Raw genomic sequence first — 17327 nt, 5'->3', positions numbered from 1 at the left:
AATTCAAATTCAGCGAAGATCCTTAGACATTTGATATGCTTCTATGAGGATCTACATATATTTTGTAATTTGATGTCCTGTTTTTTAAGATCCGTCTATTTATGTTGCAATTTATGAGTTTCCTTTACAATTTAATGTTACAAATAGAGATTGAGTGATCGTACTTACTTGTTCAAGTAGGGTTTTTATTTTAGTCCTCTTTACATTATGTAATTTATGTCTAGAACAACATACTTGTTTAATGGACCATTGGGATTTGTTGAACAGCTGTTGATAGTTTTTCTGTTAAAACAATTTGTTGTTATGGGTAAATTACAAATCGGAAGTTTTTATTACTTATTTTACTTAAGTTGTAAGTGTTTACATTTAAACACCGATAGTTTTTGAGTTATAACTTTGTCTTTAACTATTAAATTCCGAAATTCTTACTCAAATTACAAAATTCCCAGTTGTGTGATTAGTATATTAGAGCAGTTCTTCCTATATTTATTATATCAGTTAGCAATGTTTTAAACTGTAATGTGAAGTTGCTTCCGTTATTATAAGATTATTAGTTTATTTTCAAAATCTATCCTCTCTCTCTCTGTCCTGTATGTTCCAATCCCCCCATTAAAACTAACTTTAATTTCGCTTTAAACCTTATGTTTTGATTTTAATGTCTGCAATATAATGGAACCACCTCTTTAATATGGGTTTATAAAACTGCAGAACTATTTATGTTTAATGAAATTGCTGTATAAGATTTCTTTCTCATTGTCCCCTAAAATTTTCAGTTTGTCTTATTGTATTTAAAATCTTGTAAATGTTTAAAATGTTTTTGTCGAAAAAAAAAGAAACAAAGAGAAAACTACTAATGAGAATCCATTAATATTAAATACATGCTGTCATGTCATATAGAAATTTTCATAAAAAACTGCAGTCAAGTACATGACACAACCCTTTAATAAAAATATAAACAACAACAATAATAAAGTAAAGTTATATATATATTTGTAAAGGGTGGTCCAAAAGGGGTACATTTTTTAAACTTATGCTAAGTTAATAGTGACTACTTTTAATGTCTAAAGCCTTTTTGCGATTTCAATTGGTATTTCAAAAAAATAGGAACATTCGTAGTCACCTTATTCTCTTTGGCGGTGATAGACCAGGTATTAACGAATTTTCGAAGAAAAGATATTCAGAGAAATAAAGATTCAAATTCGTTAGAATACATACTATCGTGCTATCTCTAGAACTTTGAGACCTTTACGTTGGTATCTTTTGTGTCTTTACGATGGTAACTTTTGCGATTGCAATTTTTGTATATAACTCCGGTTCACGTTTTACCCAATGACAAAAAGGGAAAAAACTGGTAGAAAAGTATCGAAATTGAAACAATACGTTGTTAAAAATAAACTTACCACGTTTGATAATATTTAGACAACGGATTTGTATAAACTTAGTTATTATTTTAAAAACCGCTGTTGTAATTTTAACAACACATCCTTGTCATTGCTACAACACATTGTTGTTATTTCGACAACTCTTTATATAATTTCGGCAATGCATGAATAGTTACTTTGACGTATCTAAGCATTCTCGACGACAATTCACAATAATACAGATTAGTTGATTCAACAAGAGCTGATGCAGCCTACGGAAGCACACTATTCTGAACGTCATTCTTATAAAATCAACTCGTTCCGAACATTTAGTCCCACATGTGCATATACTGTTGTACCGTCAACAGCACCGAATTGATACTAAAATATAAAGTTCATTGTGCATCAATTTATAAACCAATAACAGTTCTGTAGACAGACCGCAAATGAAATGACCACAACAGTTTTCAATCCAGACTATAGATTGGGTTAACCTTCCTAAATAATGATTCCTTTAATCAATTAATTATATATGCTGCTGTTATACTTAGATACCATATTTCACCGGTAGCTAGGCGACCTTTCAGTACAACTTAATATTACCTATTGAAAAGGATTATTTGGCGCTGAGAGTGAACAATATTAGTTTACGATTACCATACCACAGACATCCATACAAATGACAGTTTAAACAGTCATAAGTATGAATGTCGAAGTGCTTTACGTGAACACCCGCAGTGTTGGTCTTATTTCAAGATTATCTTTTACAATCAATGGGTGAGCCCCATTGTGTTTCTTACACGCAGTGCATATATGAAATTTCCGGCCCAGTATACGCGTAGTTTGCTCATGTACTCGAGTCATCCAATCTTTAGTCCTGTTGCGAAATGGCAGGTGTCATGAGTCAAGCTTAATCTTACCCTTTGACTTGAGTAGGCAATCACTGGTTAGAGCCGATGGAAGGGTCGGACTTAACATCAGGTGAACACATACCTGTAGATGTTGTGAGAAATGCATTGGTCCTCCTAACATTTTCATCATTAACCCAGTGCATTCCTAAACCTTATGTGTTGCTTCTAAAAACTAGGAAGAGCAACTGATGCTTATCATCATGTTTTAATCTTCCTTAGAACAACAGGAACAAAGTCCTGCGGGTAACTTGCCACCAGTAGTACCAAGTCAAATCATTCCAAAGAAAGACCGAAGATAAATTTGACATTACTAGCTTATAGTCCCGGCAGACTATAGGTACTGGTAGCACCTCTTTACCCCGGGAGCTGCTACCAGATGAATATGTCTAGGGGGGAGGCATTAGTTTTTGCACACCTTCCAGTATGAACCAAGATCTCAAATGAGGATCGGTCAATAAACTCAGTCAATATGTTATTTCATATTTAAATCGGTAAGGTATAGGTTTTGCATTACTATGAGCGATATGTAGAATTTTTCTGTATACTACATTTGGCACACCCTTTATATTGAATATCTGTCGGTTTTGAGAGGGTGTGTATATAATACACATTCAGAAACAAACATGTAAACAAATTATATATTACACACTATCAACAAGATCAAAGTAAAGAAACTTTTTATAAATATTTATCTGTAGTGTCGAAAATAGACCACAAAAGTTAATAATTTTACAAAATATTAACATTTATACTGAACATGAACATCCTTAGAGTAAATTATCTAAAAATTTTATATACTTAAGTATTAATACAGTGGATTAATTGAGGGAAAATTATAGTGTTTACTCAGCTACATTTTAAGATCATCTTGAAATGCATGTATTTTTTATAATAACGATTCTGAAAGCCTACTAGTTTTATGAATAAATCGTCATGAGTCAATTATTCATGAATTACTGTAAAATGATCGCTGATCTTGTCTAAAAATATCGTTTAGAACGATTGCCATTTATGCTAAAATTTGTTCATATTTACCAATATTAACAATTTGTTCCACCATGGTAGTTGTCAAGATTTTCAAAGAACAAAAATTTGTATGTTTTTAAATGCGATCATGATCATGTCAACACAGCTGACAATGTGTGTCATGCTAATTTGCCATGTTACTGCTACTCATCTTTCACATCACATTGTTGACAGCAACAACTCAAAAGGTATTTAAAAACTAAAAAAAAAACTAAAAAAAGTCATTAACATACTCCCAGTTTTAAGTGTAGGCATCAACTCCCATCAAGGAATATTACAAAAAAAAAAAAAAGAAAGAAATCCAAAAACATTACGACGAGTGAATGCATGTACAACTGTCAACACTCTCCCTTAGTTTTTTATTTATTTTATTTAAGAATACATTTTTTTTGTTGTTTATATTCTCATCAAAGTATCCCGCTTTAAGTAGTTGGTTGTTGAATTTAAGAAAGATCTCAAATTAAGAGCTCAATATCAAGATACCTGCTTGAAACTAGTTGTCTTGATTTGACTTGACATTGTCTTGTCTTAAATTTAGGTCTTTCTTTTATATTCAAGCATAAAATATCGATCATATTTCTAAGACACTTTGATATAAAGTAGCTGACATTTAGAAGAAAAATAAGTGTAAAAGTACTTAAACAATCTCTATTTCAATTAAATACTGGTCCACACATAAGAAAATTGGATGTTAAATAAGACATAGAAATCTCAAGTGATTGACACTTTCCGGATGTAATATGTATGCATGTTTTTTTTTATTTTTTGTGTGTTTATCATTTTCTTACATATTACTTTATCTGATGTTTGATACAATTTTGACATGTTGTAAGTGGTAGGCGTTTTTATTAAATAGCTTTAATATTGAGTGATGAATTATGATTCTATAATACCGCAGCATTTAATTTATAAATAAACTATAAAAAATTAAATTCTCTTTCATATTTTAAGCCAAAAATTTGAGATCATATTCATTGGTAGATCAAGGTTTTTGATCAATTAGCTCTTGCTCTAAAAGATTTCATGTAATGTTTTCATCCAAAATGCAAATCGAGCCTCTAGCGATTTAAATTTTCGATAGAATTTTAGGGAAGTTTTTTTTAATTTAGTCTCTTATATCTAGCGCTACAAGATTTCCAATCCGAAATTGATAATTATCAAATTAAGCATTTAGATTCCGACCCATTTAAAGCGTGAACCTTATCAACGTAAGAGCACTTGACTAGACTATTGAGACTATATTAGACCTTCAATTAAGTCAAAATGCATTGTTCTCGACTAAACTATTTTCGATAAACACCGTTGGTCATTTTTTTTTTTCGAATAGATGAAATTTCAGTTCCGCGATGTGGAATTCTTAAGTGGTAGTCAAGAAGAACACAGATTAGATTGCATGATCTATTTTTTTTTTATTTCTTGTAAATTGTGTGATCTTCTAGAGACAAAATATAACCTTACTTCGAGGAAAAACAAACGTCCTTTATGTTTAGGAATATCACACGAGTTGTGTAAACTTGCAAGTAGCTGATCCAAAGAGTCGGAAAACATCGACAATCAGAAGGAATTTAGGTCGATATCAGATGATAAAATAACTCCAAGATCCTATTGAATTGAAAGAAAGCACTTAACGAATACCATATCGCTCGACTGTAGACGGCAACTAATGAGCGAATGTTATATCGTTAAAGGGAAAAAGGAGCGAGATAGTTAAGCTGACGAACGCAAAACTATTTGACGCAACGATGATTTAATTAAAAAATATCGGTTGAGAGAAACTTATAAGTCCTCTTGGAATATTGAAGATCCTATAGGGTAAACCTAACGAGATCAGGCTTATAGAGAGGAAATTTAAATTCTGGAGCACTCTTTTTGAAAGTTTCAGGTTTTCGTCGACAGTTGGATATAATAGCAGCTGTCACGAAGACTGAAGGGAAAATTTTAGGAATTACGTTCAGAAAACAGAGTTTCTAAACATGGGACGATAATACATTCAGGGGATACTGTTTGACCAACATGCTTCTATTATCCTAACCTAATGCCTCTTACTTCACATTGTTCTACATCCATAAGTTTCTTTTGTGGGTTTTTATCTCCTAATGTACAAAATGCGGATTTTTCAGATTGAAATGTGCTACATGAACGAAGAAATCTAAAGCTTTATTCCTCACAGACCCATTCTGACCCATTTTCTTTCTTTGAACCATCTTAGTACATTTCCTCCTTATTTATTCGTTTCCAGGCAGAACTTGGAACAGTTTTCCAAAGAATTATATAAGGCGATCATAACGAAAGCCAACACAGATCTTAATTACGACCAGATTTATTTAAAGAAAAGGATGTCTATAACTTATCTTCTTCTAGCAAGATTTGGTTATATTAAATTACATGTTTTTCTTAAAATTTTCTTAATACTTTATTAATCTATTGACAATTTACGAAATGTACCATTTAAACCAAATTCAGCTTCATATGTCACCACCTCACCAGCTCTAAGTTCTTCCGAACAACCATATAAAGCATCTTCATTGAAATAATTACGATAACTTTGTAAAAGATCTTCCATATAGGCAATACATTCAGCAATATGACCATTAGAACCACCATATTCTTCGGGTAAATTACATTTGGGTATATACTCGTAAAGGTCTTCAAATGTTTTGATGACAAATACCTTGAATAGAAAAAAATGGTTTATAATGTGATATCATAACAAATTGAAGCGGAGCATTAAGGAGCAACTCAATTTTTTCTCCTTGAAATTAATTTTCTTCTCTTACCGGATATTGCATTTGATTCTTTACAAACGTTTTAATAAAATTAATTCTGCGCTGTATATCCTTATCGGCATTAACCACATAAACCTCTTTAATACGTAGCGGACAACATTCCTGAACCCACCACCAATACTTTTGAAACAAACAGCGATCAAAGTTTTTGATACGCTCAAAAGAAATATTCTTAAGATCGATAATTTGACAAACACCCGCAACGGTGGCATGATCATTTTCCAATGATATCATTTCCATGGCCATCATAATAAATTGAAAAATTTCCTTAACATTATAACGTTTGGGATCGAATTGCCCAAAGCGAGCAATTAAAATTGCAGCATTATTATTGCACTTGGGAAATTCCGGATAGTAATGGACTCTGTCAAATAGAAATGTTATTATTATTATTTTTTGTGTTAATATTACAAAGAGTTTAATTTTTAAACTTACCCCAATCTATTAATATCGAATATTCTGCTATTAACACAACGATTTCGTAATACTTCTGGAAATACATTGTAATAGGAGAAGAAAGCATCAATTCTTCTTTTGGTCGCTTCCAAACTATATTTGCAACGACGCAAAAATGCTATTAAAAATTCATCACTGGTGCGCGCTCTTAAATGTCTTTGTTGTCTTATCCATTCCCTTAAAATAATTAAATCCTGTTCAATCCTTTCTGGTATCTCATTCAAATCCCTGCGTGCTATTTCCGCCAATGTGGGTGAGAGTGGTCTCATTATATTTTTGTGCGTAACTGAAAATGCGTTCACTGCAGACTTCTTCAATCGACGTTATTTAATAAACTGTTTGTGATTTATTCCCAATTACACAGTTTTGTAAATTGATGACACTAAATAAATAGTACATATAATAAGTGTTTTATTAATTGTTTATGCTAATGCATTCATAATTATCTACTCGTTATGGATAATTGATACTGATAAGCTTTGTATGCTAGACTTTAGTATGTTTTTTTTTGTATTTTATTTCCTGATTTGGGAAAATTACTTTTTTTATCCGTAATTGAAAATGAAAATTGTAGTTTTTTTTCTATCTTTGTGTGTGGTCCTACCCAATCAATGTAATAACTTTTCGGGTGCAAGGATCTTCACTAAATGTACACCAAACATAGGGCCGGAAATACAGACCGTATTCAACTAGTAAATGTATAAAAGCCTAGCTTAATAAAGAGACATTTAATCTAAATAGGATACAACAAAGTTGAAGGATCATTTCTGATTCTCCTATGTATCTTGATTACAAATAAGATCTATTTTACGTCTCTGACACATAGATATTTGAAAATATATAGATATGAAAAGGTTCTGTTTTGAAATTGATAGTATATTGCACGAAGACTTTGAGATATTAAGTTATACAAGTTTTGTGGATTTTTAACCTTTGAAAAAGTAAGAAAATATAGCCGGTAATATCCGACATTATGTGATATTCTAACTGTAAATTTGGTAGAATCTCACGATCCAGCTAAGGGGGGTTTTTGAACGAGATGGTGAGACATTCTTTCATTATTCTTATATGACACGAGAATACAGTTGGCATAAATAGTAATGTTGATCGTTATCTTGGCGAAATACATCAGTTTTTAACTGTGCGTAAGCAGCATCAACATATTAACAGGAAAGTTGTCAGTAACACTCTTTATCACCAGACTATGGAAGTAAATCTAAGTCATGGCGTCGTTGACGATTAAGCTTAAGTTTCAGACCAAAACGCTCAGGGGCGTCGCATTTGACTTATCATCATCACGGCGCATTTCGATAAGGTCCTCAAAGCGCTAGCTGGCACTTGAGGTATAGATAAAGAAACCTTTATAAAATACATATACAACCGCTGATAGGTCGTCCAATGTTGTCTGTAGCGGGCTGACGGGCTACAAAACATCTGAAAAATCACCTAATCGAGGAAACGAAGGCTGTTATAGAACATTTTCTTTGTCTTTCCGACTGCAGCAATATTCATTAAAGGGATTTGCTTGTCTGTCCACGCTGATTACATAAAAACCTGAAACATCACCTACTTTAACAAACGAAGGTCCAGTTAAGGAACACAAACTTTATAAGTTTGCGTAAGCGCTGATAGGTCAGTGGTTAATATGCTACTCCAGTGTGGTCACCTTCGCTTAGTGATGCCAAAATGCTACCCTGGTGATTGTAACGGGATGATTACAAAACATCACATATTCAAGGAAATGAAGGCCGTTCCAGTTAAGAAACACAACATCATGTAGACTAAACAGTTCCTCTGTGAGAGGCCCTGGAGGTTGGAAGGGTTGATAGGACTCCGTTTTGACAGGATCACTCCATTCATCAGATTCCGTAAGAAATCAAAGAAGTATATCATGCTTATATCCAGATAACTCGAGAATTTTGAATTAGAAGTAATTGCTCAAGAATCTATCATAGATAGAGAAATCATAGGAGGTAATTATGTTTAGATACAACCTCTGATGGGTCGGACAGTGTTGTCACCTTCGCGCATTGATGTGGAAGGGTCGATAGGATTACTTCATTCATAAGGCTATGTGAGAAATCATAGGAAGTCATTATGTTTAGATCCATATAACTCATTAATGAGCTCAGGAAACTTTTTCTTTTGGAGTCTAAGCAGGGTTTTTGCAAAGAGGTTCAAAGACCGTTTTTACATTTTCTCTGTCTTTGCAACTGCAACAATATTCATTGAAGGACAGCCCAAGTTTGTCTAGGATACAATGTCAATTAATGCTGCCAGCAACCTCGATATATAATGTATATTTTGGGTTTTAAGCATGTGCATTTTTTATTAAAAGACATTAACCTGGTCCCTCTACATGTTTCTAGATAATTCCGAAGGAGTGATCCAAGAGAGATTTTAGGAAAGTTCTTTGTATAAACAAGAAGAACAGAATCTTATAGGACAGCACCCGTATACGGTTGTTCTAAACGACATCAATTCAGAGATTGTAGGTTATCGTATGAATGCGGTACATGATCCTAGTAAAGCAGATTACTAGCATCGGGATAGAGCAACAGGCTTAAGACCTATTGGTCACGCTTGTTAGGTTAGGGTTCGCATGATATACACCACTGCTAAGCCATTCCCACTTAAATTTCTTACAAAAGTTGCTATTAATTAAAAGGAATGATTAAATTATTACTTTATAAAATAATTTTAAAAAATCTTTTAAAAGAAATAACAACACAAATTCTCAAAAGTATCTTTAAGTTTATATGTCCCTCCAATAAAATATGAATCACAATTTTTAAGAATAAAAAAACTAAAATTTTAAAGTAATTATAAACCTTTTTAATATAAATTATTGCATATATAAAAAATACAATAAAAAAACTAGACCACACGCTAATCAACTAATCGATCAATTAAATGATAGTTCAACTTATCAAAATTACCCCCTTCTATCACTTGTAGCTTCTGCAGTTGTTTTTATCTTTTGCAAATGTATTGTCTATTGTAAATTATTTAACATATGTTACAAAAACACCTAACTAATATCACAAACAGTTTGTGTTCTATATTCGCCACTATTCCATCAATATTCTAGATATGCCTTTGGGTTTTTTATTCATAATTTATCAGATTCGTATATATCGTATGAACATTTGATAAGATATCGAACGACGACGAAGACCAACTATCGTAAAATATTTATTATGCTTATAATTTGCTATTATCATCTATCTAACTACATTTTTTGGGATTGGGTTTACAAATACAAATAAAATTGAAAAACAAAAAAAAAAGTTGCATACTTTTGAATTATCATCGAATCAAAAAAATTAGTTTAATTTGAACTGCGTAAGGGTAACGTAACGTTAGGAAAATTTATATTAAGTGTTAATAGAACAAATGTATGTGCTAACGTCAGAATTGGAAAATGTTGCAAAAGAAAATTGCAATGAATCATTGGAATTACGTGAATCTTCATTGGCCTCTTTAAAGGCCTGGCTTAAGAAAGCCCCACATTTAAAAGCCCGCACAAATGATGAATTACTATTATCATTTTTACGCTGCAGTCGTTATAGTTTAGAGGATACAAAAAAACGTATTGATGGTTTTTATTCGCTTAAAAATGTCTTCCCAGAAGTTTTATCAAATCGCAATATTGATGACTCGTTAATGGATTTATATAATCAGGGGTAAGCTAAATATGATGCATTTGAGGAGTTGTGTGAAAGATAGGGGTGGATTTTTGGTAGCTGCATTTGAAGTTGAAGGGTATTAACGAAATTATGAATGGTTCAGATATTAAAGGGTTATTTTCTGTAACTGATATTAGAATTTCACAAGTATAATTTAGAATCTTCACAAGTATAATAAAACCTGTGTTGTTATATAGAATATGATGTGAATTCAATCGACAGCAAAATGCTAAACGAATGTTTGTGGTCAATTGCTACGAAATCAATACGGCAACACTTCGAGTATGAATATAAACGATTTGTAAGCCAATTGCTGCTGTAGTGTGGTCACCTTTGCTCAGTAATACCCGAATTTTGATTAGGACTATAATCTGCTTAAGGACTGTAAAAGGCTTCTTATAAATTACCTCAGAACATCACAGTTTCTCCTGGGATCCCAACTATAACATAATACTGTTCGATGTAAAGAGAAATATGTAATTATATAGAACAACTTTCATAGAGACAATGTCATTTCCGCAGCCATCTACTGCTCACTGCCAGACACAAAAAAACCAAGCCCAGAAATACAAGAGTAGATCTAGCACATCAAGAAAAATGAGGAAAAAGGAAAATAAGTGAAAAAACACCCCTACTCACGAGCTGGATCCGCAGCTGATATAACATGTTTTTATAAACAATTCCGGAATCAATAATTGTCTGTAACTATAAGAAACTGATTCCAGATATGAGATTGTCAATGAAAAATGATTGAATATGTGCCCTGAGCTTGAACCTAACATTACCTTGTCAGTTGTAAGTGGTCTGTATTTTATTGTCACCAGACCAGGTAGTCGGTTACGTGGAAAACCCAAACGAGAGTAGGACGAGAAGTCTTCTAGAATAATGGCATTCTTTCAAACACACAGGTATGATACACATATACCTAGAGCTCTGGGTATAATCTTTTGATCTGGCCTAGTCGATCCAGTTAAAATGACACAAATTTTAGACCTAGACATCAATGCGGAATCCCTAAATAGATTACCATATAGTTTTAGATATTACAACAACAAGATATGTTATCAATGTAACACAGGCACGGATCCACAGGGTGGGAAAAAGGGAAATTACCCCTTTCTCTCTAAAACAGAAAATTTTTCATACAAAATATACAAATGAGGAAAAAAATAAGTAACAAAACAAAAGTTATCCCCCCAACACTCGAGCTGGATTCGTATCGCGGGTGATATAACATCTAGAATCAATAATTGTCTGTAACCACAAGACCTGAAATAAGACTGTCTATTCTCACTACATACATTCCAAGCAGAATTAACTGAAAATGAATTCTATGAAATATCTCCCTTGAGCTTGAACCTAACTTTACCTTGTCAGTGATATGTAGTTTATAGTTACCAGGCCAGGTAGTGGGTCATGTGGTAACCCAAACAAGAGAAGGACTAGAAGTCTTTTTAGAATAATGGCATTATTTTACTCACACAGGTTTACTGGCATAATAATACAAAATTGGACGAACTGATGCCGATTTTAAAACTGGCGAATGCAAAAACATTTGACATAACTATATGATATACATAAACTTAGAGCTCTGGGTATATATCTTTGGATCTGGGATCTTGCCTAGACGATCCAGTTGAAATAACACAAATTTTAGACCTAGACATCAATGCGAAATCCTTAATTAGATTACCATATAGTTTTGCCTTTTTCAACAACATAATATGTTATCAATCTTAGAAAGACACGGATCCACGGGTGGAAGAAAGGGAAATTTGCACCCAACCCTACAGCGAAAATTTTTCATACAAATGAGGAAAAAAGAAAATAAGTGAAAAAACAAAAATAGTTAGCCCCTCCCAAACACTCGAGTTGGACGAAAAGTCTCGTCAGACTATTGGTATTCTTGTCCACTCACAGGTTTATATAAAATTGGACGAACTGATTCGGAATCGCTAAAGATATACATATACATAAAACTCTAGATACTCTTTACATCAGGTGTAATGTAATACATCCTCTTTTAAATCAAACCAAACCTATTATTCGTTACAATTTCTAATTTTCCATCATGACTTCTACCAAAATCAATTCCTACCTTCATTACAGTAACTCAAATTTAATCTCTTAACATTTCCACTACCACAAAAATTTAATCTATCAAAATTTGCAGCATACACACTATACCCATTAAACCTTTAAGTCCCAATGGACCACGCATTATTATTTCCCAGTACAGTAAATATGATCCGAAGAAAAGTAATCCCCGAGATGCATTCAAATTACTTTTTATGCTACTCGAAATATTGGCCAATGAAGATCCAAATACTAGTGTTGCCGGTGTGGCATATGTCATAGATGCCAGAGATGTAACGATGGAACAGATGTTACAATATGATCCATATTTATTGAAGAAAACATGGACACTGGTAGAGCATTGTTTGCCTATAAGATTTACGGAAATACATTTAATAAATATGCGTAAAGAGGGTCAAGCCATATTTAATTTTGTCACTACATTTTTACCCGCCAAAATGCCCGTAAAGGTTGGTATTGTAATTATTGGATATTGTAAATCATTTTTTCACCACTAGTGATAATTCAAAGTTGTCTTATCACTTATTTATTACAATACTGTGATAACTTAAAATTTTAGATTTTTCATCTATCTATAGATAATGACTTTGTAGTTGTTAATAAGGATGGATCCATGTCTATGGATCCGTAAACCTGGCTTACATTTCTGCCATATAAAGTGGGATATATTGGATGAGATAAAATAGGATATATGGGGGAAATATCCGAAATTGAACTGACAACAAACCTGCAATTAGATCTCTCTCTCTTTCTCTCTGGTGAGTATTCACATCCTGGTGGTTTTTGAATATAGAATATCTCTTAATGAGAGGATGCAACAATAGAACCAGGGGTTGTGTTGGTTGTCAGGTCACTCCGATTTTTCCCGAAAAGTAATTTTGAATGAATTGTTTCTCGCCTCGATGATAAATTCATAATCGCAAAGTCGCTATATGTTCAAAGGTTTGTCTGTCATTTTTTGACAGCTATAGCTTGTCAAAATTAATGGCACTTTTACAAAAGCGGCTAGTTGATTAGATCTATTATAAGTTCTATTCTGTATAAGTTTTAACAATGACGATCGAAATCTCATACAACCAGTATCCATGTCTATCTGTTCATAGGCTTGTCTGACACCTTTCCGACAGCTATATGTTGTCACACTTGATAGTTGACTAGTTCTTCCCCATAATAAGTTCTTTATAAGTTGTAACAATGACGATCGAAATCCTGTTGTAAAACTCTAATACAACAAGTATCCATGTCTATCTGTTCATAGACTTGTCTGACACCTTTCCGACAGCTATATGTTGTCAAACTTGCTAGTTGACTAGTTCTCCTCTATAATAAATTCTGTATAAGTTTTAACTATGACGATCAAAATCCTTCTATAAAATTCTAATAAAACAAGTATCCATGTATATCTTTTCGAAGGCTTGTCAGACACCTTTCCGGCAGCTATATGGTGTCAAACTTGCTAATGGACTAGATTTCCTCTATAAAAAGTTCTGTATAAGTTGTATCAATAACGATCGAAATCCTGCTGTAAAACTTTCATACAACAAGTATCCATGTCTATCTATTCGAAGGCTTGTGTGACATCTTTCCGAAAGCTATGTGTTGTCAAAATTGATGGGATATGTGGATATTGAAGCCGGTATGATAGATTATTCTTAAATGGTAGAGCATGGTAGTTGACAGGATCTCCTATATCGTCTTTGTATCAAAACAGAAGACGATAAAACGCTTTCATTTCCTTTGTTTTGCTTCATCCGATATTAGACATCTCAAAATTGGCATTGTTTTCTTTATGATATCTTAAAAATTGAAATTTATAAGATCACACATCTTCATCATGATCTGATCATTTTTTTGTTTTACAAGTCTTGTAGTAAATGAGCGATATGTTATAATAATAACAATTTAATTCCAATTTAAAAAAAATTGTCTTCTTATGTATTAAGTTTGTAGTGCATAAAAAAGCTGAGGATTTATATGATCATTTGCCACGGGACTGTATGACGGTCGAATATGGCGGTCACAATGGTTATCAACCGGAAGCATTAAAACATTGGGAAAATGTTATGCTCAAATACAAGGACTACTTTGCTGATGATGACAACTACGGTACAAATGAGAAATTAAGATCGGGTATAATGGCCAGTGCTGAAGTTTCCGAACTTACCGGTTTAAGTGGATCTTTTCGTAAATTGGAAGTAGATTAAAAATTTCAAGAAAAGTTTTGTTTTTTTGTAATTATTTTATTAATTAAAATTAATATTTACTACTCGTTGTCTTAACTTAAGTTTATAAATTAAAATACAATTATTTTTGTATATTGATTAAAGAAATAATAAATTATACAGTATTATTAAATCTTTGGTATATCATGTATCCGTTTTAAATTAATGTAAATTTTTGTTTGTTTACTTAATGTTTGTCTTCCTCAATAATTTATCTTACAATCTTTAACTGTAACTACAGTTGCTAACAAAATTGAGTGTACATATAATAATATTTATGAATTTAATATTTACTCAGTTTTTGGTAGAAACTGTATATTCAAATTAATTTTTTTTGTAAAATGAAAAAAATTAAAATATGTAAACCCCTCCAGAAAAACGAAATTTCTGTCTATTTGCCACACACATTTTGAAATTTCATGTTGTACATTTTTGCTTAAATGTTGCATTCAATGATGTATGAGTTGTACTGACTGATGCTGTTGATACCGATACCGATGGTAGTGTTGTTTTCGCCGATGATGATAATGTTGATGATGCTGCTGATGATGATGATGTAGTCGATGTTATCGTTCCGACTGCCGATATTCCATGTACATTATTTGTTGCACTATGATGTTTTAATGCCGGATTCTGTGTACTATTGATGTTATTACTGTTGCTACAATTGCCGCCTAGTAGTGTTGTCGAGGATGTTGTACATATGGTGATATTTTGTACAATCAAATTGAGACAATCTAAACTGGAACCATTCGGTGATGATGACGAATCATAGGAATCTGTAAAGAGATGATGAAGGGAAATTGTTGGGTGTTATTTAATGGGTTAAAAATTGTGATCTTTTGAAGGAAATTTTTACTGATAATGTACTTTTTCAATTTCATTGCATTTTTATAATCAACTTTATCTTATAATACCTTCCGCTGATCTGTTCAGAAATTATAAGAATAAATCACAAATAAAAGATTAACTTTGAGACCCTCTCCCGAAAAAAAACCCAACTGTTTTATATAACTTGTTTGTTTATATTGGCTTTAGTTACACGATCGGCAACACCTATGCACAACACATTAAAGCCATTTCTAAATTATACAATTTCAAAATATGGTAGTTTATGTCTGTCGATCTTAGCTTTAGTTTATACAATGTGACTATATGTTTTAGATCTGTCTAACGATTCAAAAGTTACAAGTCTCTTTTGTTGACATTAAAAAATCACGTAAACGTTCATCCTTTTATGGAACTGTGATCTCTGTGATCAGTTTCTGATCATATTGATAAAGGATCCAAATGCTGACATCCTTGACTATCTGGGTATTAGAAGGAATCGCTTTACATAACATCGCATAAAGTCGCATGAACAAAAATTGGAAAACACTAGAAATTTGATTACCAAGGGAGTTTTAATTCGTATGTCAAGATTTTGTCTACTGTGAGCGGAATTCAAATGGCATTTCGGCCAACCTCAAGTTCTACGATGATATAGAGTATATGAACTTGGATAACACAGACCAAACATTTCTAATTCAGATATCAAAGTATACTAAAGTTGCTCTTAATAAGAATTCGGCCCCAGAATTTCTCTAACACATTCGTGTTTAAACTTCAGATATTTCCAATCGCGAAAATGATATAACAGAGGTTAAACCTTTATTTTAAACATATTATAATGTTATAACGTCCCAAAAGTGACCAAAAATGGAGTATTTTCAAACTCAAAGACATGACATCTCTAAAACCAAATGTGATTGATAAATTTCGGATTCACCTTAATACAATCATGAAATATACGTTTTTCTTTAGTTAGGTTAGGTTGATAGGATGACGTAGACTACAAAATAAATCAAAGAACTACACCTAGGCCACTAACGGGCCTATTCTACGCTCCTTTTCATGGAGAAAAAAAAACAAATATTTTTCACTGAATGTATTATCTTTCAATATTCAGAAATTCAGCTTTTTGAACGTAATTTCTAAGATTTTTCCTATCAGTGATTGTTAGGAATATTATTTTCGGAATAGTATAACTCTCAAAAAACATGGTTCGACTTTTTTATGGATTTATCACTTCTTTTAAATTCTTTGAGCGGCACTTAATAATATCTGCCATCAAGGTGACTTTAATTGAACGGATCGAAACTGCGATTAGACAATCTTTAGACTTAATATTGTAAGGTGCCTTTAAAGTCCGATAAAATGCTTTTAATATTGAATTTTCTACAAAGAAAGAGTTTTTTTAAGCGTTATGAAATCAAAATTCATTCTAGGGAACCATTGTGTGAAATAAAGAAGAAGCATATCTGGTGATTGCCTTGGTAAAACATCGATGAAATTATATAGACTTATTTTTTTAAACAGTAATGTAATGTGTATTCTTTGGAGAGTGACACTAAGTATTATCAGCATCGGAGTTGCAATTTGGCACCTTTGGATTTAGCATATAGTCATAACGTTACTAAACGTTACGTAACATTACTTTTAAACCACTTGGGGGGTTAAAGAATATATAACGGTAATGGGAAACCTATAAGCATGTGATTCCTAGAAGTTATATGGTAATAATCTACCACCATATTTACAATGATTTTAATTGCTTATTTTAGGTTTATTATGCACATTTTCCATACAAATTTCCTACAATAAACAATCAATAACTTTATTAAGCATTTATGAATATGGGGGCTAACCTTTAAATATTCTCCTCAATTAGTTTATTTTAGAATGTTATAACATTTTTTTTATAAACGAATTCTTTCAGAAACTTTCAAGAAGATTTCTT

At 32.3% G+C, this 17327-nt stretch overlaps 3 protein-coding genes across 5 annotated transcripts in view; 1 reads left to right on the top strand and 2 right to left on the bottom strand.

Annotated features, from left to right (window-relative positions):
* Positions 1 to 5714: 5714 nt before the first annotated feature.
* LOC111690993 (alpha-tocopherol transfer protein-like) lies at positions 5715 to 6809 on the bottom strand. Its single transcript, XM_023453610.2, has 3 exons — positions 6520 to 6809; positions 6076 to 6448; positions 5715 to 5969 (listed from the first exon to the last, which is right to left on the bottom strand). The coding sequence occupies exons 1-3, from the start codon at positions 6807 to 6809 to the stop codon at positions 5715 to 5717; spliced, it is 918 nt and encodes a 305-aa protein (XP_023309378.2).
* Positions 6810 to 9900: 3091 nt separating this feature from the next.
* On the top strand, positions 9901 to 14715 carry LOC111690991 (alpha-tocopherol transfer protein-like). The gene is made up of 3 exons (XM_023453608.2): positions 9901 to 10226; positions 12403 to 12775; positions 14270 to 14715. Exons 1-3 carry the CDS (start codon positions 9937 to 9939, stop codon positions 14528 to 14530), a joined length of 924 nt encoding a protein of 307 aa, XP_023309376.2. The 5' UTR covers positions 9901 to 9936; the 3' UTR covers positions 14531 to 14715.
* LOC111690986 (myogenic-determination protein) overlaps positions 14651 to 17327 on the bottom strand; it is a 29078-nt gene continuing 26401 nt past the window's right edge. The window contains exon 5 of one of the 3 annotated variants that reach the window (XM_046950398.1): positions 14651 to 15332. In XM_046950398.1, the coding sequence (XP_046806354.1) occupies positions 14966 to 15332 (367 nt within the window). In that variant the 3' untranslated portion in view covers positions 14651 to 14965. The remainder of the gene's footprint in view (positions 15333 to 17327) is intronic. The other 2 variants (XM_046950396.1, XM_046950397.1) reach the window with 2 other exon arrangements.

Source organism: Lucilia cuprina, chromosome 4 (assembly GCF_022045245.1).
Source record: "Lucilia cuprina isolate Lc7/37 chromosome 4, ASM2204524v1, whole genome shotgun sequence".
In the NCBI taxonomy this organism is placed as follows: Eukaryota; Metazoa; Arthropoda; class Insecta; order Diptera; family Calliphoridae; genus Lucilia; species Lucilia cuprina.
This window is presented reverse-complemented; position numbering and strand designations above follow the sequence as displayed.